Source organism: Arvicanthis niloticus, chromosome 30 (genome assembly GCF_011762505.2).
Source record: "Arvicanthis niloticus isolate mArvNil1 chromosome 30, mArvNil1.pat.X, whole genome shotgun sequence".
Classification (NCBI taxonomy): Eukaryota; Metazoa; Chordata; class Mammalia; order Rodentia; family Muridae; genus Arvicanthis; species Arvicanthis niloticus.
The window spans coordinates 3,601,983-3,627,512 of NC_133438.1; the positions used below are offsets into that span (position 1 = coordinate 3,601,983).

At 44.0% G+C, this 25,530-nt stretch overlaps 2 protein-coding genes and 1 long non-coding RNA gene across 3 annotated transcripts; 2 read left to right on the forward strand and 1 right to left on the reverse strand.

The window, feature by feature from the left end:
• The first annotated feature begins 1,391 nt into the window (after positions 1-1,391).
• LOC143440778 (uncharacterized) lies at positions 1,392-7,368 on the forward strand. The gene is made up of 4 exons (XM_076927556.1): positions 1,392-1,712; positions 2,721-2,847; positions 3,705-3,788; positions 4,801-7,368. Exons 1-4 carry the CDS (start codon positions 1,647-1,649, stop codon positions 5,787-5,789), a joined length of 1,266 nt encoding a protein of 421 aa, XP_076783671.1. The 5' UTR covers positions 1,392-1,646; the 3' UTR covers positions 5,790-7,368.
• Positions 7,364-16,315, reverse strand: LOC143440780 (uncharacterized). Its single transcript, XR_013108195.1, has 3 exons — positions 16,090-16,315; positions 12,128-12,173; positions 7,364-7,863 (listed from the first exon to the last, which is right to left on the reverse strand). It is a non-coding gene; the product is annotated as an uncharacterized LOC143440780 (long non-coding RNA).
• LOC143440779 (uncharacterized) lies at positions 16,303-22,884 on the forward strand. Its single transcript, XM_076927557.1, has 5 exons — positions 16,303-16,556; positions 18,467-18,505; positions 19,633-19,759; positions 20,843-20,941; positions 21,367-22,884. Exons 1-5 carry the CDS (start codon positions 16,479-16,481, stop codon positions 22,272-22,274), a joined length of 1,251 nt encoding a protein of 416 aa, XP_076783672.1. The 5' UTR covers positions 16,303-16,478; the 3' UTR covers positions 22,275-22,884.
• Positions 22,885-25,530: the final 2,646 nt, after the last annotated feature.

Consider the following 25,530-nt stretch of genomic DNA (forward strand, 5'->3'; position numbering starts at 1 on the left):
TATGAACCCCCAAGATTGTGTTATTTACTGGAAAAATACTGTTTTCAGCTGTGGTGTGGCTCACACTTAGCACATAGCACATTCAAGAGCTTTCTGCTTGAATATTGTAGAAAGGATTGAATAATGTCAACCGTAGGTCAAGAGGTGGAGCAAGCAACCCGTTGACAGGAAGTGAACATAGAATTATTATGAAAAAAACATATAGAGTCAAGGGGAGTCAAGAAGATGGATAGAGACACACAGGAAGTAGACGGAAGAAACATTCATTGTAGAGGAAGTTTTTTTTGGAGATGGAATAAGAGAGGAGATTCTGTCTGGGATGTTGGCTGAGGAAGATGGTCAGCTGGATGCCTTCACTGCCTCCCTGAGCTATCAGGCTTTTACCTGAGCAACTGGCTTCTGAATCTTCAAATGTAAAATCAGACAATTGAGATTTTTAAAAAAAAAAAAAAAAATATATCCAACAACAATGATTTATCTCCTGTGCTTCTGTTAAGAAGCAGCAGGCTTCCCACTCATGGCCTCGATGCTTTACTATGCAAATCCCAGTTCATCATCACCCATCATCGCTTCCTCATGGCACGCTGTAGCCTAACAGAAGGGGGGCTGGGTATAAAATGACGACCGATGCAGAAAGGACAATATCAGGGCTTTCTCTAGCATATCACATGGTCAGTAGCAATACTGATTCCCACCTTTTCCAGAATCAACACGCACCATCTAGTTCCAGAGTGTTCCAGAATGGCAGAAATATTTCATTATCTCTTATCTTCTGGAGTCTCCTTAAACAGTGGGGGTTGACTGTTACTCCGTGCTGAGATGAGATTCGAGAGAATCAGAGAAACACTAGTAAAATCAAAGGCAGCAAAAGAGCATATAATGAGGGCTACGCCTGTCTGTCTGTGTGTGTGTGTGCACGTGCTTACATGCCTGTGTGTGTGTGTGTGTGTGTGTGTGTGTGTGTGTGTGTTACCCTGCCATAATGGACACCTATTAGGCCCATGAGAAAAGACAGGAATACAGGTGGGGGTGAGTGGATAGTGGGTCTTGGAGTTGAGCAGATCTGTTTTCAAACTTCAGACTGTTTTCGCATCAGACATGATATTGTCACCACTGGCTTTTAAGCTGAGCTTCCTTCTGCCAAGGGAAATTTGCTAATGCATACTGGAGTCAGACCCATGAATCCACTTTTCTCTATCCTTGATGATCAGGGAGTTGATACATTGGTGCATCTGTAGGCAAGGCAGTGTCTGCAGGAGTCTCTTTAAATCCTTGCATAATGCTTCTCCTGCTTAAATATCTGCAGCACGGGGTGCATGCTGTCTGAACTACATTACCCAGAAGGGACAGCGCAGAAGGGCTTAACCAATGGAAACTGGCGCTTCCGTGGGCTTTAACAGAGAGGAGAAATAAAAGAAAAGGAAGGGAAAAGAAGAAAGGGGTAGGAAAGCGTTGGGTCTTAATGATTGCGTGCAGGTGATTATGTTCCCGGATGCTTGCGTCAGGTCAGAGGAAAATTGGTTTTACAGCTCGCTGTCCAGGAGTAGAAGGCGCGAGAGGAGCTAGGCTTTGTCCTCTAGCAGCGAGACGGGTTTGAAGTCTAGAAGGACCCCGTGTGGTTGGTTGCAGGCCTGGGAAGAATAGCCATGTCCGTGAATGCAACTGCCCAGCAGAATCAGACTGCAGTAGCTGGGCAGGGTGCCCAGGCACAGGTGCGTACCACGTGATCACGCCCGCCATCCTCAGTCCTAGAGTGCAATGCGGGCTGGAATATTAGTTGGAGTTTCTAAATGGTATAGAATACTCATACACGCCCACTAATGACCCTGGGAAGCCCTGAGACTGTGAGACCTGTTCAGGGTCACGGGAGGCTTTGTGTGCCTGCTTTATTCACAGGTTTCAGTAAGTGAAAAGACATCTACTGACTATGGAGAGGTAAATGGACGGTGCCGTTAGAACTCATGTTTCTCAATTCCCACATAAGTGATGTCTGGGATTACAGTGCTTTGGGACTTGTTGCTTGCTATTATTCTCCTGTCTTTCCATCTGATTTCCATAAAAGAATAATTATAGGATATAAGGTCTCTGAGTCCAGAGCAGGAATTATATGGGCAGGTTTTATTTATAGGAAGCCACTTAGGAAGATTCGGAGGTATTAAAGTTCCAGTGACGACTATTAGAAAATGCCTAGAAGTAAGATGGGTTAGGGATGCTCAGGAGCCCTCAGGTGTACTTGAGTTCTGCTGGTGCGGTGGAAGGCAGCAGTTGGGAGGGGTACAGTAGATGAGAAGCTGCAGGCTTGAACACTAAAATGAAAATGGAGGGACATTATGAAGGGTGATATGCATGGTGACAGAAAGTACGAATAGATGTGCTTGTGTCCAAGCTCATGTGACAGAGGCATAGTGGAGAACAGTGGATCAAATCTGGACATAGCTGGTTGGCATGATGTGAAGACACCTATATAAAGAGTCTAGTACAAAGGTGGAACTTTCCATATCAAACGTCAAGACTGGGTACATTTCATTTGTCTGTCTACCTGTTTGTGGGTGGTGCTGAAAACAGTGGTCATTGCAACCATAAGTAGAGACTGGGTGTCAATGAATGAAGAGTCTGGTGCCCTCTGAAGAAGAAATCTAAATAGGAGTGGCTGTCTCTGGGATGTCAAAAGTCCAAGGGAAAGAAACTTCTTGTTAACTCAGTATTCTCTGTTGTGGCAGGGTGATGTGGCCTTTAGTGATGTGGCTATCTACTTCTTGAGGGAGGAATGGAGACTACTTGATGACTCTCAGAGGCGTCTGTACCACCAGGTGATGATGGAGGTCTTCGTTCTCATGTCATCATCAGGTAAGCTCCCACCCCATGCCCATTCTGGAAGAGCATCCTGTCTGGATGGTCTTGGCTTCTTTTCTATAGAGAGATGTCTGCTTCCCAAATTTGGATTATGGACCTTGGTTCTTTCCCCACTGTTGTGGGGTAAGAGGTACAGGTGAGAGACCTGGGCATGATACACTACTATCTTCTCTCTCTTATGAAGCAAAGATACGCAGGAAGCAACCTAAAGTGGGGAATCTTATAGTAGTTTAATAGACTTCACACTATCAGGCTTCTCCATGGCTGGAGACACTGTAAATACTCTGTCATTCCTATGACCCAGGTACTCTTCTCTTCCTGTAGGTGACTTGGGTCAAATTGTGGCACTGATATGGATACTACTTGGTAGGTTTTCTTGCAAAGAGACTTCTCTAAGGGTATCTTAGAGTTTCTATTGCTGTGAAGAGACACTATGGCCGTGGCAACTCTTATACAAGAAAACATTTAATTAGGGACTGGCTTGAAGTTCAGAGGTTTAGTCCATGGTCACGATGGTGGGAAGCATGACAGCATGCAGGCAGACATGATGCTGGAGAAGCAGCTGAGAGTTTTATATCTGAATCTGAAAGCAGCAGGAAGAGTGTGACACTGGGCCTGACTTGAGCATCTGAGACCTCAGATCCCACCACCAGTGACCCACTTCTTCCAAAAAGTCCACACCTATTCCAACAAGGCCATACCTCCACTAATACCACTCCCTACGAGTCGTTGGGGGCCATTCTCATTCAGACCATCATGAGGGGTCTTTGATGTTAATTTTCTTTCCTGTGGATTGCATGAGTTACATCACTCTTAGTGTGGGTCATTCCCTTTTCCTATATTTTCTCTAGGACTTATATCTTCTGGGACTGACATCACTCAGCTGGAGTCTTTAGGAGATGACGTCATCCCTGCCCTGGCATTTTTGACTCCAAGTAAGTGCACAGGTATTTGGAGGGTGGAGGTCACTGATGTATATACTCTAAATGGGCTCATAAGAAGTATTTTTCTATTGGTCCTGATGTTGTGGTGCCGGGCAAAGGATCCTGGTAGACTCTATCTGGCTATGTTTGCCAGTTGTCTACCAATCATTGCTATTATCTCTGATCCAGAACGATCTCTCGCCTATGAGTCTTGTGTGTTTTGCCTGCTCCCCTGTGGCACTGTAGAACATAGGTTTTGCTTAATTGTGTTGTTAGTGTGTACAAGTGCCCTGAGCAGTCCTTAAAAACAGGTTCTTCAGGTATTGTATTGAATGGATTTAGACACAGTCATCTGCACTGTGTTGAACATCTCTGTCTTTGAGTTTTTATTGCTACGATAAATCATGACCAAAGGCAACTTAGGAGGGGAAAGGGTTTATTTTATCTTACATTTCCTAAAAGAAGTCCGTCAATAAGAATAATTCAAGGCAGAAACTTAAGGCAAGAAGTGAAGCAGAGGCCAGGGAGGAACTTAACCTATTGACTTGCTCCTCATGGCATGATCAGCCAAGATCACCCTGGCCAGGGGTGGCACCACTGGAAATGAGGTGGGCTCACCCACACCAATCATTAATCAAGAAAATGGCCCTTGATGATTATTTTATGGAGGCATTTTTTTCCACTGAGGTTCCCTACTCTCAGATGACCCTAATGTGTGTTAAGTAGAGGGGGAAAAACAAAAAATACCCAACCCAATCAGGACAGTGTCCATTGGAAGTGCTTCAGAAAGTCATTTTCTGAGGAAGGGAGTTCAGGTCCTCAACATCCCTCCTTGTGCTGCATGCCATTCCTGTGTTGTTGCCCCCAACATGTTTTCTGGGACAGGGCTCTTCCAGCTTCATCCCTGGAGTAGGCCCTTCTCATCTTGAAGTTTCTGTGAGAAATCTCGGGTGCTGATTACTTGTGTTTATTGCCACTTCAAAGTCTATATGTCCTTTATCATTGTTTCTCCGTTGCTGCAAAGGAGTGGAGCTTGCAAAGATACCTTGTGAGCAGACGCTTTCAACGACAGATGGAGGAGAGCACCAACAGCAGCAGCTGAGCAGTGCTGAGAAACCCTTACTAAGAGCAGAGAGCAGAATTCCAGTTACAAAGAGAAACAGAAGTGACCTATCAGAGAAGACTTTACAAAGCACAGACAATACAATGGACTCCCACAGTCTCTCAGCACGGCTCGGGCGTCACGTGACCCACAGTGCTGGGGAGCGACCCAGGAGCACCAAGAGAGGAAAGGCCACCCACAGTGAGAAGAGGAATTGCAAATGTTGCGACTGTGGAAAGTCCTTCAATTGTAAGTCGCTGCTTATTCGACACCGGAGGATACACACTGGAGAAAAGCCTTTTAAGTGTAGTGAATGTGAGAAGTCCTTCATCCAAAAGGCTGATCTGAATCAACACTTGAAAGTTCACACTGGAGAAAAGCCCTTTAGATGCAGCGAATGTGGAAAAAAATTCAAACACCACCGCTCCCTTGTTGGGCATAAAAGACTTCACACTGGAGAAAAACCTTATAAATGCAAGCAGTGTGGGGAATCGTACATGAACAGGTCCAGCCTCATACATCATTATCTGGTTCATACTGGAGAAAAGCCTTACAAATGCAGCGAATGTGGAAAATTATTTAAAGAGAAATCCAGCCTCGTTTATCATGCCCGAGTGCACACGGGAGAAAGGCCTTTTGGGTGCAGCCAGTGTAAGAAGTGTTTCAAAAAAAACTCGCACCTCGTGAAACACCAAAAAGTTCACAGCAGGGGAAAACCCTTTAAGTGTAATGTGTGTGGGAGATTCTTTACCATGAGGTACAGCCTCGTCAAACATCAGAGATTTCACACTGCAGAAAAGCATCATGAGTGCAAGGAATGTGGAAAAGTGTTTTGCTACAGGACTGGACTTTCTAGACACCGTAAGATTCACACTAAAAAGAGTATTGATTGTAATGAGCGTGAGAAATAGTTCCCATGATCTACCCTATCTACACAAGAGAACGTTCAGTGGACAAAGGTCAAAAGTGCTTCAAATGTGGAGAACCTTCACCCACACTTCCATCCTGTTTAACACTAAGAGGCCAGAGGTCTGGTATACATCGTGAACCCACCGATTCTGGGAAGGCCTTTGAGCAAAGTCTGTTCTTCTTAGCAGCACACACACAACCCAGATAGGTTTGTGAAGGCAGAGCACATAGAGAAAGCTTCAGCCAAGCTTGTTGAATGTGACTTTGAACAGAAGTCCTGAGAGTGGCCTTCGTGGAGGAGCCAAGTCATTGAAAGTTACTCATCAAAGAACACAGAGGCAAGATGAGGACCCTTGCCATCTTCTTATTCCTAAGAAGTTAATGCTTTCTGGGGACTTAGTAAGATGAAGCCGTGTTCTTGACTGCACCTGTTTGGGGTGGAGTCTCCATGTTACTGAATTTGAATGGGGGAGTAAGAGAGTGGCCTCAGTTTAAATAAGACATATTGTTGTTGTTGTTGTTGTTGTTGTTGTTTGTTTGTTTGTTTGTTTGCTTGCTTGCCTGCTTTTTTTTTCCTCACTGAATACTGCAGTCCCTGGGATAAATGATCATTTACTGTAAAGTCTTCATGGTTATTGTGTTCCTAAGTGTCACTAATTTTGTTGGTGCTCTGTATAGCACCTTATGCTCTCTTGTAAGTGTATAGCCCATATGTTTTAAATATTTTCTTAAGTATGTTTTAAGTATTTTAAGTTTTAAGTTGTTTTCTCAAGTGTGAGTATCTTGTCTGTGTATATGTACATACACTGAAAATATGCCTGTATATGTAGCTATGAAGGCTCAAAAAAAGGCATTGGATTCCTGGAACTGGAATTACAGATGGGTATGAACCAGTCTGTTTGCTGGAAATGGAACCCAGGTCCTCTGCAAGGGCAGCACGTGGACTTACATTCTGAGCCCTCCCTCCAGCCCAGGTTTTGAGAAGTTACCAGATTCCATTCTAAGTGGCTGTGTGTTTCAGAAGTTACCAGATTCTATTCTAAGTGGCTGTGTGTTTCAGATTTCCTCCTGCAGCATATGAGATACCAGTTCTTCGCATCCTCCCTGACACTCTGTAAGCCTCGTGGTTTTCATTTGAATCGTTTTAGTAGCCGTGTGGTAGCATGTAACTATAGTTTTAACTTGGCATTATCTTCATGTGTTATTGTAAAGATTTGGTTAAGTGTGTGGGTTTGTGTATGCACGTGACATAGGATCTTGTAGTGTCTGCACAGACTTCTGCACATTCATACTTTCCCAGACTGAATGGCAGGACCTCCTGGAGAGGCCTTTACTGTGGTGTGAGATAGTGGTGGCCTTTTATTTTTGCCTGGTATACAGTGGACTTCAACCTGCAGTTGAGTGCTTCCCAGGGACAGCAAGTGGATCACGTGTTAGCAAATGAAAGTGAGACATTGGTGGGTAAAGCCTAGCCACAAGCAGGCCTCATGATGTATAAAAAAAAATAAAATAAAATAGAACAGAAATAAAGCATACACTAAGGTGTGTTGGTACATTGTAAAGCCAGCACAGAGACTGAAATCTAAAGAGGAATTTATTTGACTTCATCGACAAAATACATGTGTAAACTATTATACTTTAATATTTTAAATACATGGTCAAAAGTCTGCATAAGCTAGATGGTACATGTATCAGTCAGTGGTGTGGCGGGCATGTGCATAGACAGACACAGAGACATGGAATAAAAGCAGTTGGAAGACTCCAGATGGACACTGAACTCCACCTTGGCCTCTGTAAGAACAAAACATACTCTTGGCTGCTGAGCCATCTCTCAAGCTGTGAGACTGTTTTGTAACAGCCCAACATAATGGTGAGGTCAAGACATGAGGGTAGTAAGGTTGTGTTCAATTAGTAGAGGACTTGTATAGCATGCACATGGGCCTGGGTTTGATTCTTAGCTGCATATAATCCAGACGTGATGGCCACACATTCAGGGCAGGGAGGCAGGTGGCTAGGAATCTTCAAAGTTATCCTGAGCTACAAAGATGGAGGCCAGCCTAATCCATAAAAACCTGTCTTTTAAAAAATAAAATGGGACAGCGTCAATGTGAGGTTGTGCAAGCCATTAATCCAATCCCATCACTTGGAAGACAGAGGCAAGTAGATCTTTGTGAGTTATATAGTAATATATGGTCTACATAGTGAGTCCCAAACCAGCCAGCACTGCAGAGTAAGACCCTGTCTCAAAAACAAAAATCCAAACAAAATCCAGGCAAAAAAAAAGAAAAAAAGAAAAAAAACAAAAAAAAACACCTAAAGCAAAAACAAGCATTATTATTACAACCTTAGTGAATTATGAAACATAAGCAAGAGGCCAAACCTATGAATGCCAAGAGTAGAAAGAAGACATGAAATAAAACCTAGGGTAGGCTGGAGAGATGGCTCAACAGTTAAAATAACTCACTGTTCTTGCAGAGGACTTAGATCCACTTTCAGCACCCGACACACTGTGGTGTACCACCACCCAAAAGGCAGTGCACAAGGCACACACACTCATGCAGACAAAACACTCATGTACATAGAATTATCAAATCCTCAAACAAGTTAATAAAAAGAGAAATCTGAAGGACTAGAAAAGCCATTCAATGAAATGGTAGCATATGACTTCACAGAGCTAAGGAAGAAATGGACAGTCAAGCACAGGTGTTAAAAGAACCTTAAGTGCCAAGAGAAGACTCTCTGTGACACACCTTCGTCTCAATGTAGAAATTACAAAGTGAACATCAGTGGTAAAAGCCACTGGTGGCAAGTACCAATTCACCGGGAAAGGGGAGCCTCTCAGAACTTTATCACAGTGCTTAGGAAACCCCTGAAATTCCGGGAAAGCTTGAAATATATGGCTGTCATTGAATAAACATAACTGCTAACCAAGACGACGTGTCCATCCATTTCAACTCTTAAACTTCATGCAGAAACAAAAGCACATCAACATAGGCAGAAACCGAGGCACCTTGTGACCATCAATCCAGCAGGTAGAAGACACTTATAGAACTGGACCCACACTTACAGCTTATTTATCAAGTTTGCAGAGGTAGGGTGGCACATGCAAATCACAGTGTATATGTGGTTGTCAGAGGACTATGGGAGTCAGCTCTCTCCTTCCAGCTTTTGAGTCTTAAGGACTGAACTCAGTTTGTCAAGCTTGGCCAGAAGTACCTTTTCCTGCTGAGCCATCTCAGCTCCTGCAATAGTATATATTTTTGAAGCCTCCTCTCTTTTAGTTCACATTGGAGATGGTCATGAACACATAATCCTCCTTCAAATTCCAAATTCTGGTACTATAGACTTTCATGGATATGCTCTGTTTGAAGAAAGATAGTCTTAATCATGAGGGTATAAGAAAGAATACAGGCCAGGTGGTGGTGGCGCACGCCCTTGATCCCAGCACTTGGAAGGCAGGGGCAGGCTGATCTCTGTGAGTTTGAGGCCACTGGGGTCTACAGAGTGAGTTCCAGGATACCCAGGGCTACACAGAGAAATCCTGTCTTGAAACACCAAATAAGAAAGAGGAGGGGAAAGAGAAAGAAGAGGAGAGAAGAGAAGGAGGAAGAGGAGGAGAAATGACTAAAAAAGAACCAGAAAGGAGTCAATCATGTCCCAATCACTAAACCAGGAAATCCCAAAAAAAGAAATAAGAGGAGAAAAAAAAAAATGAACAATCCAGTCCTTCCGGTCTGGGCTGAGGAACTGAGCAGATCCCAGACAGCAGCTCTGCCCCCAGTCACACAGAACCCAGAGGAAGCAGGGCTCCCAGGAAATCTAACCCGGGCAGTATCTTAGGTAAGCAGACAGCAACGTTCGCCCCAAACAGGGAGTAACTGGGACCCATAAGGACCCAGGAAGTCACTCCAGGCCCAGAGCACTGGTTCCTTCCAGTCTGGGCCAGAGCACTGAGCAGATCTTGGGGAGGGGCAGCTCTGCCCCCCATCTATAAGAACCCAGAGGAAGCGGGGCTCCCAGAGCTCTAACCTAGGAGGTATCCTGTCTGTGCCTGAGCACTGAGCAGATTTTGGGCCCCAGCTCTTACTCCAGTAGTAACACCCACCCCACACAGTTCTGATACAACCAAGATAATAGGAAAGACAGGCTCCAGTCAGAGACAGGGCAGGTAGCACTAAGGAGATACAGATAGCAAAAGGCAAGCGCAAGAACATAAGCATCAGCAACCCAGGGTATTTGGCATCATTAGAACCACACAAGAAAGTCCTGAATTCCCCATATTACTAGGAAAGCAAGATTCAGATTCAAAATCCCTTCTAATGATGATGATAGAGGACTTTAAGAAGGACATAAATAACACTCTCAAAGAATTTGAGGAGAACACAGGTAAACAGGTAGAAACCCTTAAAGTGGAAACACAAAAATCCCTTAAAGAATTAGAAGAGACCACAACCAAACAGGTGAAGGAATTGAACAAAACCATCCAGGACATAAAAATGGAAGTAGAAACAATCAAGAAATCACAAAGGGAGACTACCCTGGAGATAGAAAACCTAGGAAAGAAATCAGGAGTCATAGACACAAGCATCACCAACTGAATACAAGAGATAGAAGAGAGAATCTCAGGTGCAGAAGATACCATAGAAAATACTGACACAACTGTCAAAGAAAATGCAAAATGCAAAAAGTTCTTAACACAAAACATCCAGGAAATCCAGGACACAATGAGGAGATCAAACCTAAGGATAATAGGTATAGATGAGAGTGAAGACTCCTGACTTAAAGGGCCAATAAATATCTTCAACAAAATTATAGAGGAAAACTTCCCTGACCTAAAGAAAGAGATGTCCATAAATATACAAGAAGCCTACAGAACTCCAAATAGTTTAGAGCAGCCCGAGAACACAAAGCACACCCTCATAGTAACTAGAGGGGGGGGTAATGGGTTAGGCATCAGTGGAAGTGGAGGGCCTTGGTGCCTGAAAGTTTGGATTCCCTAGAGCTGGGGAATTTGAGAGCAGGAAGGCAAAAATGGGAGGATGGTGGGAGCACACCCTCATAGAAACTCCCAGAATTATATGGATTAAACATGACAGAGGCAGGCTGCCAGAAGACTAGATTCCAGAATTCAAATGAGCAATTATCTTGATGCTAAAATTTGTTTTGAGAATTGTATATTGCAGAATACATAGCCTTGGTGTATCTACTCATCAAGCAAGCTGAGCAGACCTGCCCAAACCTCTGATGTCCTGGAATTCCATCTGGATGCAATGAAGACACAGTGTCAGAGGCTTATCAATTTACTCTCCCTTCCACCCCTCTTCTAATATCTCAACATCCATAATCAGCTTGAAGAAGTTAATGAAGAGTCGGGGGCCCTATTCCCTGGGCTTGGGGACTGAGGTGGTTAATATTGGGCTGTCTTTCTAGGGAAAAGTAGTGGTTTTGGTGGAACACAGAGGATTAGCTAGGATTTATTGCATAGCCACAACCTACTGGTAGAAATATGTATAATTGTTATTAAGATGAAGTTATAATTTCTTAAATGGTACAAAATTTACTTTGATTGCAGATTTAAGGTTTTCATTAGTACGAGCTTTTTATTAATATAAAAGTGAGATGAATATTGTTACTATCATAGGCATTGCACCTGTATAACACATTTAAAAATACAAGGCTTAGACCCAGTCCTTCTTTAACTTTTTTAACTTATTTGAGATGGTTAGACTGTGAGTTAAGAGCCTATAGCAAATTCATGACTTTGAGTTTATATTTTCTTTAGAAATAGCTGAGAGGAGTTAACAGACAACAGTCCAGATTGCCTTACATAAATAGTTGGTTTTCAAAACATCAGAAATCCACAGAATTGATGTTACAAAAATTTCTGTATTAATGTTCATTTTGATTAGAGACCAGTCTGCTCCTGACAGCTTCCTGTCTTGGAGTCTAAGAAGAAATTGAGCATCTTTGGAGTTACTCCAGTTGTGTGGTGACAGCCACTAGGCAAGAATTGCCTCTTTCCATCTACAGACAAATTACTGTCCAGAAAGGACACACTTGCAGAATAGTCGACTGATTATATCTGCCTAGACAGAGTAATCAGCCCTTAATAATCCTGCATCACTAAGGTCTGTCAGATGACTCTGGGCCAGAAGGCTGAAGATTTGATGCTCCAACGTTCTGTAGTATAGGGACTGTCCAGGTGTTCAGCAGTCTCTATAAATTGGCTATGTTTTAGAAGCTATGCTTTGTGCTTCCCATAATTTCAGTTAACTCAGTCATTCTGGATTTCTGATGGGGTTGAAAACTTACAGTCTCATAGCCAATCCTTGCTATTTACCTTGAGAGAAAAGATTTGAGAGGATGGTTTTCAGCTGACATTCATTCTAAAGCCAAGAAAAAAAAAGCCAGGTTCAGAACTAAGTCTTTTATTTAGGAGAGATGACAGAGGTTCTGGTTAGTCAACAAAATGATGGTCTGGGTATTAGGTCTATCTTGCACCTTACTGACATAAATTGGTATAGTTATGCTCTAACTGTATTTTGAGAGAAAAGTTTTATTTTAACAGGAAGGGTGATATGTAGGAGGAGCTAAAGTGGGAGGAGTATGGAGAGGAAGAGGAAGAGGAAGGAGAGGAGGAGGAGTAAGGAGAGGAGAAGGAGAGGAGGAGCTAGGTGATGAGAGAGAGAAAGAGAGAGGGGGGCCAGATATGGAGGCAGATGTTCACATGTCTCTGCCAGTCAAAGATAGTTGATATATGTAGGTTGGGTATTAGGTTACACTTCTGATTGATATTGAGCATTACCAAACTTATAAAGCCATTGGTTAACATTAAAAAAATGTATAAAAGCAAAAAGGAGAAGGGGGCATGGGATATGGTTTTTCTAGGGAGGGAAAATGTGGAAAGGGAATGGCATCTGAAATGTAAATAAAATATCCAATAAAAAATTTAAAAATTTTAAAAAAATGAACAATCCAACCAAACATAAACCATCAACAAAATTACCAGAATCAACAAGTAGTTCCCGGTAATTAACCTGTCTGCTAATTATTTGAGCTCTCTAGTTATAAGCCAAATGCCAGTTGCTTGGGGTGAAAGTAAGGTTTCATTCATTTTTGTCCTCAAGAAATAAGGTCACTGGCAAAGAGACTAGAAATGAAAAATGTAAGACAATATACAAAGCACATGGAAGACAAAAACTAATCATGAGCAGTTTAGACTTCCTTCTGGCCGGTCGGTGGTGGCACACGTCTTTAATCCCAGCGCTTGGGAGGCAGAGGCAGGAGGATTTCTGAGTTCGAGGCCAGCCTGGTCTACAGAGTGAGTTCTAGGACAGCTTGAATGACACAGAGAAACCCTGTCTCAAAAAACAAAAAACAAACAAACAAACAAACAAACAAAAAAAAAAAAAAACTTCCTTCTGATAAATTACACTTTACCTAAGATTCGATTACATAAAACATATAAAATATGCTACAACATATTAATAAAAGGAACAATCTGTTAAGAATTTGGAGATAGATAGATAGATATCAATTTTTTAAAATAAACATAGCTACACATGAACAGATAAATAAGGTGACTTCAATATCTCATTGTCATCAGAAGAGCAATCACCTAGATTAAAAAAAAAAAAATCAAGTGAAGAATTAGATTGCAAGAGATTTCCAGACTATTATAAATGGGCTGGAGAGACAGGGGTTGGTGCATAGACATATATATAAGACATCTATCCATATTACAATTAAAAATAATAATATTTAAAGCAACAACTATTGAAGACTTTATTCTCAGCAGCCCATGGAGATTTTTCTGACATAGATCACAGTGTAGACTATAAATGATGTCTTTGTTTTGTTTTGTTATGTTTTGTTTTGTTATGTTTTGTTTTGTTTTGTTTTGTTTTGTTTTGTTTTGTTTTGTTTTGTTTAAGACAGGGTTCTCTGTGCAACAGCGCTGGCTGGCCTGGAACTCACATAGCTCTACCTGCCTCTGCTTCTGAAGCCCTGGGGTTAAAGGTGTGCACCACTACTCCCAGCATAAATAGTATCTTCAAAAATACAAAACAATCAAAATTATTATGTGTATCTACTCATATCACAGTCAAATAAAACTAAAATCTACAAAGCATCCAAAGAAAAGAAATCAGGAGGAAAATTTAAAAATTCCTCAAGTCCAACATAAATGATAATACCACATACTGAGGGACAATGTGGCTTAAGCTTTTATCCCCAGTACTTGGGGAGGTAGACGCAGGCAGATCTCTGGGTTCAAGGCCAGCCTGTTGTTTTTCATGTAGTTCCAGTACAGCCAGGGACACATAACAAGACCCTATCAAAAGAAAGAGAGAGAGAGAGAGAGAGAGAGAGAGAGAGAGAGAGAGAGAGAGAGAGAAGGAGGAAGGAGGAAGAGGAGGAGGAGGAGGAGGAGGAGGAGGAGGAGGAGGAGGAGGAGGAGGAGGAGGAGGAGGAGGAGGAGGAGGAGGAGAAGGAGAGGAAGAGGAAGGAAGGGAGGAAAGAAGGAAGAAAAAAGAAAGAGGAAAGAAAAGGTAGAGGAAAGGACAAGACACTTGGGATATAAACGGCTGTAAAGAAGGGCTGATAGCTCTGAGAGCTATATCAGTTACCTTTCTTGTTGTTATGACAGAATATTTAATATATGTAACATAGAGGACTTCAATTTAGTCATTGGAGCTTGTTGTCACACATGGCCCTGGCTTAACTCAATAACAAAAGAAGCAAAACCCAAGAGGGACTGGAGAGATGGCTCAGCAGTTAAAAGCACTGGATGCTATTTCAGCCTTTGGCAGAAGGCAGGCTTTATCTGACCATTGCCACTCTGCTCTGTTGTGAGGCCACTTTCCTCAGACAAAGAATACTTATCCATCTTGTACTGTGTCACTTTGTGGAGTTGGTGCTTGCCCCATTGCTTGCAGAAAGTCTGGAGTATCTTAGTAATGTTCACATGTTTATAGGAGCAATATCGGCACAGAAAATAAATACAATCTTCAGTAGAGAAAAAAATTTTTTAAAAACCACAACCTTCTAGGACTGGATCACCATCAGGGACATCAGCCCTATGCTGGGGCTCATGATCCAGACCCCAGGGTTCTGTAACACCAGTAGGCCAGGGATCATGTATCACCTCATCTGCATTCTGAGTTTGCAGCCCAGCTGACCTGGCTGCCCAGAGAGATACATAGAGGCGTTCATTCGTACCTAAGGCTTAGAACCTCACACTAAGGCAGTGCAGATTTCAGACTTGTGCCAGAAAACAAAACCTTTCTCCTCTCCTACCTTCCTTCCAGCCTTGTTTTTCTTTTTTTTTTTTTCTTTTTTTTTTTTTTCTTTTTTTTTTTTTTTTTTTTTTTTGGAGGGGGGGGAGGAGAGGGGTTCGAGACAGGGTTTCTCTGTGTAGTTCTGGCTGTCCTGGAACTCACTCTGTAGACCAGGCTGGCCTGGAACTCAGAAATCTGCCTGCCTCTGCCTCCCAAGTGCTGGGATTAAAGGCGTGCGCCACCACCGCCTGGCCTTTGTTTTTCTTTTAGTAGGAGGGTTTCTTGTGTAGAATTGGAACACGGTCCGTAGAACAAGTTAGCCTTGAACTCAAAGATCTGCTTGTCTCTGCGTCTCAAGAGCTGGAATTAAAGGTGTATGTGCCATCTCCTCTGGGTAATGTAGTTTCAGACAACAGGCACCATGGAAACCAGGACAGTTGCAGAAGTGGAACGTGGAGAAACGGTGTGCGTGAAATTAAGAGGACTCCGGGGGACACTACTGTGATTACAGATGAGCCAGTGTTTGTATTTCCCAGAGCAGCCTCAGTGCCACAGCAAAAGTTTCCTAAACTGAATCCCGATGTTCCCTTCATTTTCTCTTAGCACGGGGATGCACAATAGAAACGTTAATCCTGACGACTCCATTGTGGTGTGAGAAGCATCTGAATCTAGAGTCCTGTGATGAAGGAATCTTTGATTCCAATCCAAGCATGTCCTTTCCCCCTCTTCCATGGTCACCATTTCTGCATTTATTAGCTCACGGCCCTGGCAAGTACCATTTCTCACAAGGCAAATGTCTCAAACGCAAAATTCAACTTTGCCCGTCTCATGCATTTCTAGACAACTAAATAAAACAAGCTTTCACTATGTAGCCCTGCCTGGCCTGGAACACACTATGACAGCCTGGCTTCTAAAACACAGAGATCTACCTGACTCTGCCTGCAGTTCTGTAATTTAAAAGACTTCCAGTAAGCCTGGCCTTGTTATCTCAGCCTGTACAATTTCTAATCCACACCTAACTCACCTCAGGTAGAAAACAGTGTGGAGAAAATAGTCTCCACACAAGCGCCATGAAGTCCACTGAGACTTAGTCTCCTCCAACAGAGCAGTTGTGCCCGCATTGCAAGCAGTTGATCCTGTCTGAACTACATTGCCCAGAAAACATTGCATGAAGCTCAGCCAATGAAAATGGGCACCTCAGCTACGGAGAGAACCGTTGGGCGGGACTTTTGGCTTTGCGCAGGAGGTTCTTTGTAACTTCCTGGACCCGTCAGTATGGTTCACAGAGAACTGGTGTCATCTGCTTTGGCCATGGCAGGAAAGCCGACATGTTAGAAGCGTTTGCCCTCCGTCACGGAGACGGATCTGAGGTTTGTGACGGCCTGTGTGATCTGATCCAGGCTTCGAGTGAGGATGGCCGCGTCCCAGGGCCCCACCATCCTCTGGAGCCCAATGGTGATTGTGGAGGCTGCGGGTGGAGCCCTGCCCCAGGTGAGTGCCTAGTGATCGCCCGCCTACCTGAGTTCTAGAGCGCTGAGATCTGGGTCAGGAGCCAACAAGGCAGACTCTCATGTCCCCGACTGTAGGGCACCGGTGGACGAAATTATTATTATTATTTTTGACATCTGTGTGCTAGATCACTAGAGCCATCCCCTCTGACTCACAACCTCTGGTGGACTGCACCTCCCAAGGCTTGTGGGCGGGCCAAAGCTCAGAGACGGAGCCCTGGGGTGACCTCTGCTGGCCTTAGATGAGGGAAAGGGCTCAGTGCACCTAAGGAGCTGACTTTTGTTTATAGAGACTGGTGGCCAGGAAGATTTGAACAGAGGTGAGACTTGATCCATTCAAACTTTCCCAAGTATCCCCGGGGGAATATTGAGCAAGGATGAAGTGATGTGGATAGAGACAGAAATCTATGAATCCTTAAGTTAATGCTGTGGACTAATGCAGCAATTAGGGTTGTAGACCATAGAGGGAGAGATTAGTCTTCAAATATCTGATTTTTTTTTTTTTTTGAGACAATAGTACAGGTGGTCCTGGACCTCGCCATGTAAACCAGGCTGGCCTTAAACTCGCAGTCCTTCAGAGTGATTGGATTAAAGGCAGGACCTCCCACTTCCAGCTTCTCTGACTTTAAAGTGGTACTTTCTTTCCCTTCTTTTATTTATTTATTTATTTATTTATTTATTTATTTATTTATTATGTGAAAACATTCAGCATTTGACTAAAGTCTGCAGTGTTACCTATTTTTCCTCTCCAACTCACTGCGCGAGTCTGGCTGGCCTATGTAGCCAATGCTGGCCTCGGTCTCAAAGAGATCTGCCTTCCTTTGCCTTCCAAGTGTTGCAGTTAAAGGGGGTCACACCATGCCTAGCTAATACCAATTGGTTTTTGGTTTGTTTGTTTGTTTTTGGCTTTTTGTTTGGTTGGGTTTTTTTTTTTTTCATTTTCTCCTTGTTTGTTTGTTTGTTTTTTAATCGAGACAGGGTTTCTCTTTGTAGCCCTGACTCTTCTGGAACTCAGTCTGTAGACCAGGCTAGCCTCGAACTCAAAGATCTACCTGCCTCTGCCTCCCTAGTACTGGAAATAAAGATGTCTGCTACCATTGCCTGGCATCTTTGGTTTTCTGAGACAGTTTTTTTTCTGTATAGGATTAAAGATGAAAGCCGCCACCACCTGCCTCCCAAATTCTTAACTAACTGTATATAGATAAACCCATACATTCTGAAACAATTGTGTTTGTGAAATTCTAGACACGAGCTTTAGTAATATGCATAGGAAAAGCCTATACTGAGTACTTAACACATAGGACTGAGTTTAATATAATAACTTTCCTTTTGAGCTAGGATTATGTGGTGATTTTAATGAGAATGATTTTCATAGGCTCATGTATTTGAATGCTTAGTCACCAGGGAGTAGCACTGTTTGAGAAAAACTAAGAGGTGTGGCCTTGTTAAAGAAACTGTGTAGCTGGGAGAATTTGCCAAGGCTACTGTCTGTGCCCCCCCACCCCACCCCTTCTTTCCTGCTGCATCTATATTAGGACGTAAAGCTCTCATCAGTACCACATCTGTCCACTTCCCACCATGATAATAATAATGGGCAAACCCCTATGAAACTATAAATAAGCCCTGCTTAAAAGCTTTTGTAAGAGCTGCCTTGACCATGGTGTCTGTTCATGGCAACAAAACAGTAAATGAGACAGGCTGCCATGCTTATCCTCAGGTAACAAACTAAAGAGATTGATTCTTTGTCCAAGGTCACCCAGTAGGAGACACCAGTAAGGGATGGATCCCAGGGGACAGTTGGGGGTACCTGCCTGCATGTATGGGAGGGGACTTGGGTGAACCTTTGGGACACCAACACTCTTGCTTGTTACTCACACCCTTGTTTTTCTACAGGTTTCCCAGTATTCAGTGAAACCTGCCAACCAGGAAGAGGTAAGTGGACGGGGCCCAAGAATCACACCCCTCACTTAACACATAAGTGACCTCTGGGACTACGGTGTCTTGGGACTCTGTGCTTGAGATTCTCTCTGTCCTTTCATTGGATTTCCCTGGCACATGCTCAGAATGAAATGTCCTCACATCCACAGCAGAGATTACATGGCCCAGCTTCCCTTTATGCTAACCATTGTCTGAGGATTCAGAGGTCTTAAAGTTCCAGTGATGGTATTAGAGGATTCCTGGAAGTGAAATGGGTTGGGGATGCTGAGAAATGCTCAGGTGTGCATGAGGTCTGCTGGCTTTAGTGGGAGGTAGGAGTTGGGGTAGCACAGCAGCTGAGGGCCGAGCCTGCAGACTGAGATGGAAATGGAAGCTCAGTGTGAAGACTGATATGTGTGCCCTAAAGTCAATCATGTGTAGATGGCTTCCTGGTCTTCATGCCAGGGACAGAGTGGACAACAGTGACCCAAAAATGATCTGTGTGAGACAGGTGATTGGGAGGAGCCCAGATGAATTCCCTGGTAGCCTCATAGAAAGGAGGAAGTTTCCGTGGCATCTTTCCAACTTGGATTGACTCCAGCCGTGGCAGTTTCAACGAACCTGCCCCACATTGGCTCATAGCCTTGAATACTTGGTCCCCATTAATGAAAAGTCTGAGGACAATTATGAGAGATGGCATTGTTGGAGATGTGTCACTGGGGGTAGGCTTGTAGGTTTTAAAAGCTCTCGTCCTTCCCAGTTAACTCTCTTAGCTTGGTACCACTGCTCCAATGCCATGTATGCCTGCAGCCATGCTCTCTGCCACGAAAGTTACAACTCCTGAAGTGTAAGCCCCAATAAACACGTTGTTCTATAAGTTGCCTTGGTCATGGTGTCTCTTCACAGTAAGAGAAAAGTAACTAAGCCACCATGTCAACTAGCCACCATGTCCACTTGCTTGCTGTTGCTGAGTGCTGAGCACCGTGGTTGGTGGGACCTGGAGGACAGACTAGATGTCAATAGGTTCACAGCCTGGTACCCTCTGAGGTAGGAAGCTGCGTAGAAATGACCATCTTGAGGCTACCAAGAGTCCCTGACAAAGTGGCTTCATATAAACAAACTCAACTCTCTCCGTTGCTCAGGGCTGTGTATCCTTTGAGGACGTTGCTGTGTACTTCTCCTGGGAGGAATGGACACTGCTCGATGACTCCCAAAGGCTCCTGTACCAGACGGTGATGACTGAGATCTTCACACTAGTGTCCTCACTGAGTAAGGACCTCCTATCTTGTCAGAGCATGTCTGTACGGTAGAAGTCGGGAGACATGTTCATCTCAAAGTTGCCCTATAAATGCCCAGTCTTTCCCCAACTGTCCTATGGCTGAACACACAGGTTATAGACACAGACTTGTTACACAACTACCTTTTCACTCTTAAGTACAGTAGAGGCAAACAGGAATCAGTTTGGCGTGACAATATTAGTTCGGGTGGTAGGTTGAGGCAAGGTCTCCTGGAACTCACTGAATTGACTAAGCTGGCTAGAACTCACAGAGATTCTCCTGCCTCTGCCTTCCAAGTCCTGGGATTAATGATTTGCACTACTAAGGGGTCAGGAGTCTTAACAGTGATCATTTCTCCCTGACCTGATGACACTAAATGCATGGCATTTTTGTGACAGGTACTTCTCTCTCTCTCTAGAGGACATGCCTGTGTCTGCATGTGCTAGGAATTGTGACCCTGGTGGGCTTACTATTTGGTGTTCTTCTTACAAGACACTCCTATGAAGATTGCTGTCCTTAGGCTTCTTTACTTTGTATTGCTGGGGTTAGACTTGTGTGCTGTGTATGTCCAAACCGGATTCTGTGTCCCAGGCCAGATTACAACCTGATCTTGGGGCACTGTATTAACTGATGTACTGTAAAGAATGCTCCCCAGTAATTCCTGATTGGGCAATAAATGTCTGGGGCTTATGGCTGGGCAAAGAAGAGAAGAAGGCGGGACTTAGAATCAAGTGAGGGGTCTCAAGAGAAACCATGAAGGGAAGGAGGGGAAGACAACAGAGAAGAAGGTCACCATGAGGTGGGTTGGGCCATGAGCACGTGACTAAGAGAAGCTCGTCCTAAAAACACACATGGAACAATGCAAGCAGGGCGAGACTCAAACTATAAGTAACACTGAACCTATGATTTGGATATAGATATAGCTCAGAATTTGCCCAGTCTAGACTTACAGTTTTATTTGACAGGTGAAGCTTCCAAACAGACCTAAGAGATTCCTTCCAAATTGGATTATTATGGGTTGGAGATCAGTCAGTCCTTGTATGGAACACTCACTTCTCTTAATATTTTATTTTAGGACTTGAACTTTCTGGGATTCATGATTTAACTCAGGCGGAGTCCTGTGGAGACCTCTCTGTGCCTGCACTGCGATTCCTGACTCCGTGTTTGTGGACAGGTACATTTTGTCTGTTTCCTTGCGATGTTTTGAAACACAGGCTTTCCTCTATTGTGTTGGTGTGCACTATTCTCAGGGCAGTCCTTGAGTGCAAGTTCTTCTGTTACCATGTCTTAGGGACCTAGACAGCTTTCTGCACTGTGCCCTGCATCTCCAGTAGCTCAGGCATACAGAAAGCTATTGGTGAGGGATATGTTACGTTTCCTAGCATGTCCTGTGGTTCACTCCATGCTTGTGTTCTTGCTGCCCATAGGTCCCTAGAATCTGTGAACTTGACAAATTCAGCATGGCAATGGGCCCTGTTAGCCCTAAACTAGCCCCTTTGTTCTGTGAGAAATCTCAGATCACCATTAGTAATACATGCTGTCTGTCTGTCTGTCACTCGACAGTCTGTATGCCACTCATCAGTTTTTCTCTGTGCTCAGGTTGTTGGATCAAAGTGGAGAGTGAAACGTCCCCCTTTGAGCAGAGTCTGTCTGCAGAAGGAGGTGTCAGTCCATCCACGCTGCAACAGCAAGTGCTGTGCTGTGCTGAGACGCCCTTGCTAAGTACGGACAGTGTGACGATCCTCCAGACCTCCCCGGGTCTTCTCAGGCATCCGGTGACTTCCAGTGGTGGGGACGCCCCTGTGAACACGGAGAGTGGAGAGGCCATTCAGAGTGAGAAGAAGAACTGCAAATGCACTTACTGTGGCAAGATCTTTACCAGTATATCCCACCTCAATCGGCACTGGAAGATACACACCGGAGAAAAGCCTTTTCAGTGCAGCGAGTGTGGGAAGTCCTTCAGCCAAAAAGCCTTCCTCATTAAGCACTTCAGAATGCACACCGGAGAGAAACCTTATAGGTGCCTTGAGTGTGGTAAAGCCTTCAAGCATAATATCTCCCTCATTTCTCATCAGGGACTCCACACAGGAGAAATGCCTTTTAAGTGCACTGAATGTGGGAAATCGTACAGGAGCAGGGAAGGCCTTAAGGTCCATTATCGATTTCATACTGGTGAAATGCCCTTTGAGTGTAGTGAGTGTGGCAAATCGTACAGGAGCAGAGAGGGGCTTCTGAATCATTTCTACAGTCATACTACAGAGAAGCCTTTCAGCTGTGGTGAATGTGGCATGTACTTCACCCAGAACTCCGAGTTCATTGAACATCTAACGGGTCACGGCAAGCCTTTCAAGTGCAATGAGTGTGGACGAGTCTTCAATTCCAGTTACAACTTTGTCAGACACATGAAAGTGCACGTTGTAGCAAAGCAGTACGCATGCAGGGAGTGTGACAAGGTGTACTGCAGTAGCTCTAGCCTGTACAAACACCGGAAGATTCACGCTAGATAAACATCCGCTCAGGACAGCCGGGAGGGTCAGAAGTCCCTTAGCCATCTCCATGAACACCTGAAATCTCAGCAGGACAAAAGAAGTGTTGAACACTTCGAAGCAAGCGTGGGCATCATCCACCCACATCCCCAGCCCATAAAAGCGGAGCAGTCACTGGACTAGGATGCATCGTGAACCCTTGGATTCTGGGATAGCTCTGAATGGAGCAAATGTGTTTTCGGAAAACAACACCCACGCCTTGCCCAGGTCTCCGGGTGCAGGAATTATAGGGAGCAGCTTCGGTCAGTGACAGACCTTCAGCGCTACGACTGATCCTGACCTTAAAGAAAAGTTTTGAGAGCAGCCTTTGTGAGACACAGCCACTGAAACTTCCTCCTCTAGTAGGAATATCGGGACGTCATGAGGACTGCCGTCATCTTTCTGCTCCCAAGGAGTTGACGCCAGGGAGCTAAGTGAGACAGAGCTCTGTGGTCTTGACTACACGGAGTGGTGTGGGGTTTCCATGCTACTGAATTGGATGGAGGGGGAACAGAGTGGTTTAATAATGAGACATGACTTATCTTTTTACTCAGTGTTGCAGTGCCCATAATAAATGTGTTTTTCTCTGTAATCTTCCATGACTTTTGAGAGGTTATTTTGTTGTGTTCCAGAGATTTAGTAGGTTTAGAGGGGTTTGTTTGTTTGTTTGTTTGTTTGTTCGGTTGTTTTGTTTTGTTTGGTAGATACATTATTTTTGTGTGTGAGAGTTTGGTTGCATGTATGTATGACTGCCATACACACATATGTCTATGTATACCACATTTTTGTCGGGTGCCCACAAAGATCAGAAGACATAGGCTTTTCTGGAACTAGAGGTATAGATGGTTATGAACCACAGTATTGATGCGGGAGAGGGAGGAGGAACCCCTGTCCTCTGAAAGAGTAGCGTGTGCTCTTAATCTCCGCAGCCCCAACTTTCACTAGTTTTGATGGGGAACAGCTCTATGGGGCTTTTCATGTTGAAGCGTAGCCCAAATGTTTTCTGTGTTAACCTGTGTGTATTTGTGTATCATGAGTGCACATGTGGTGCCTGAAGAAGTCATTGGGTCCCTTGGAACTTGAGTTACAATATGCTGTGTGCACGTTGGGAATGGAACCTAGCTCCTCTGCAAGGTAGCAGGTGTTTTTTGGTTTTGGTGAAAGTTATTTATTCTCTTATATGTTACATGGAAACCGAAGTTTACCCTCCCCTCTTTCTTCTCTGTTCCTTTCCTCCGCCTTCCCTCTTCCCCAGATCCACTCTTTCCCTTCAGAAAAGAGCCAGGCCTCCTAGGGATATCAACCAAACATGGCATAACAAGTTATTAAAAAGATGAGGCACAAGCCCTCATACTGAGGCTGGACAAGGCAACCCGGTAGGAAGAAAAGTCCCTAAAATCAAGACAAAAGTCAGAGGGAGTCCCATGAGAACACAAAGTTATACAACCATAACATATATGCAGAGGATATAGGTCAGACCCACAGAGGCTCCCTGATAGTTGCTTCAGTCTCGTCGCTTCGGTCTCTGAGCCCGTGTGAGCCCAGGTGAATTGATTCCGTGGGTTGTTGTGTGATGTCCTTGACCCCTCTGGCTCTTACAATCCTTCCTCATCCTCTTCCACAGGATTCCCCAAGCTGTACCTAATGCTTGGCTGTGGGTCTCTGCATCTGCTCCTGTCAGTTACTGGATGAAGCCTCTCTGATGAGGATTATGACAGCAGGTTCTCTTAAGCTCTGAGCCATCTCAGCAACCCTGTTGGTTTGGTTGGTTTGTTTTCTGAGTCCCCTGGAAAAATGCTACAGTGAGGTAATTTTGAGCTTATGACCCTGTCCATGACTCCCCATGTTTTGGGGGGGTTGGTTGGTTTGTTAGTTGTTTTTTTTTTTTTTTTTTTTTTTTTCACCTCAGGCAGCCCACAGAGTCTCCCTTCTTTTTTGGTTTTTCTATATATCTCTAGCTGTACTGGAACTCACTTTGTAGACCAGGCTGGCCTCTATAGAGATCGTCTGCCTCTTCCCCCCCCATAGATTTTATTTTTATTTACATGGGTGTTTATGGTCAAGAGTAGGCACGCATATGGGTATGTTTGCCTCCAGGGGCAACAGAAATTAGATCCCTGGAAGCCAAAGTTACTGGAGCTACCAGAACTCGGTCCTGAGATCTGAACTTTGTCCTCTGTAAGAGAAGAAAGCATTCCTAACTCCTATTTCTCCAGCAGCAACTCCACCCCAGATTCTTTGCTTATTTGAGATTGGATCTTACTTTGTAGCCCCGGCTTGGAACTTCCTGTAGACCAGGCTTGCTTTAAAATCAGAGATCTTCCTGCCTCTGCCTCCCAAGTGCTTGAACTAAAAGTGTGCACCCAAACACCTGGTTTCCTTTTTTCACTTGTTTGTTTGTTTGTTTGTTTGTTTGTTTAATAAAACTAAGAACCCAGAAGAGGGAACTGCAATTACTCAAGTAACAATTTAAACCGAGGATAACTAAAGGAGTCAGCAGAGAATCAGGACCTCACAAAGCCTAGCTTTATATTGAAGGATAATTTTAACACTTGTTTCTAAAGAACTGTGAAGGAGCAGAAGGATGATAAGGGCCTTTTAAGTGGTACTGCCTCCATAGGTATGGAGATGAACAGTAAGTTGTTCTGACTTGTGGCCGCAGGACTGGAGTTTCTAGAACAGTTACTCTCAGCCTTCCTAAGGCTGTGACTCTTTAGTACAGTTCCTCATGGTGTGGTGACCCCCAACCATAAAATTATTTATTGCTACTTCATAACTGTCATTTTGCTACTATCATGATTTTGTAATGTATCTGATAAGCAGGATCTCTGACCTATGACCTGCAAGGGGGTCGTGACCCACAGGCTGAGAACCACTCTTCTAGCGTGTAAGGATTCTGGACTATGTGAAGACCTGCCTGTTGGTATTGGAGATTTGGCTCAGCTGGCCTTTCCCACCATCCTGTGGACAAAAGGAAGGTCAGTCATGCAGATAGTGCAGCCTATTTGTGCCTCAGATCCTCAGCTTTCACAGAAAAGGGATGATCCCCTGTCCCTTTGGAAGGGTCCTAGCAGAATTCCCTCCTTGGGAATGTCCCCCTGGCAGCAGAAACAAAGAGCTGACTTCTCAGGGACAGGCAGTCTTAATTTTCTAGCAAATACTTGTTGAAAAAGTACTGAGTCAATACTCATCCACAAATGGACGATTGAAACACAATAAAATATTATGAGAGCTTAGC

Coding starts and splice junctions, on each gene's coding strand:
- LOC143440778 (XM_076927556.1), top strand. CDS start 1,647: ATGTCCGTGAATGCAACTGCCCAGCAGAATCAGACTGCAGTAGCTGGG. Junction 1,713..2,720: donor GGCAGGGTGCCCAGGCACAG/GTGCGTACCACG, acceptor CTGTTGTGGCAG/GGTGATGTGGCCTTTAGTGA. Junction 2,848..3,704: donor CGTTCTCATGTCATCATCAG/GTAAGCTCCCAC, acceptor TATTTTCTCTAG/GACTTATATCTTCTGGGACT.
- LOC143440779 (XM_076927557.1), top strand. CDS start 16,479: ATGGCCGCGTCCCAGGGCCCCACCATCCTCTGGAGCCCAATGGTGATT. Junction 16,557..18,466: donor CGGGTGGAGCCCTGCCCCAG/GTGAGTGCCTAG, acceptor GTTTTTCTACAG/GTTTCCCAGTATTCAGTGAA. Junction 19,760..20,842: donor CACACTAGTGTCCTCACTGA/GTAAGGACCTCC, acceptor ATTTTATTTTAG/GACTTGAACTTTCTGGGATT.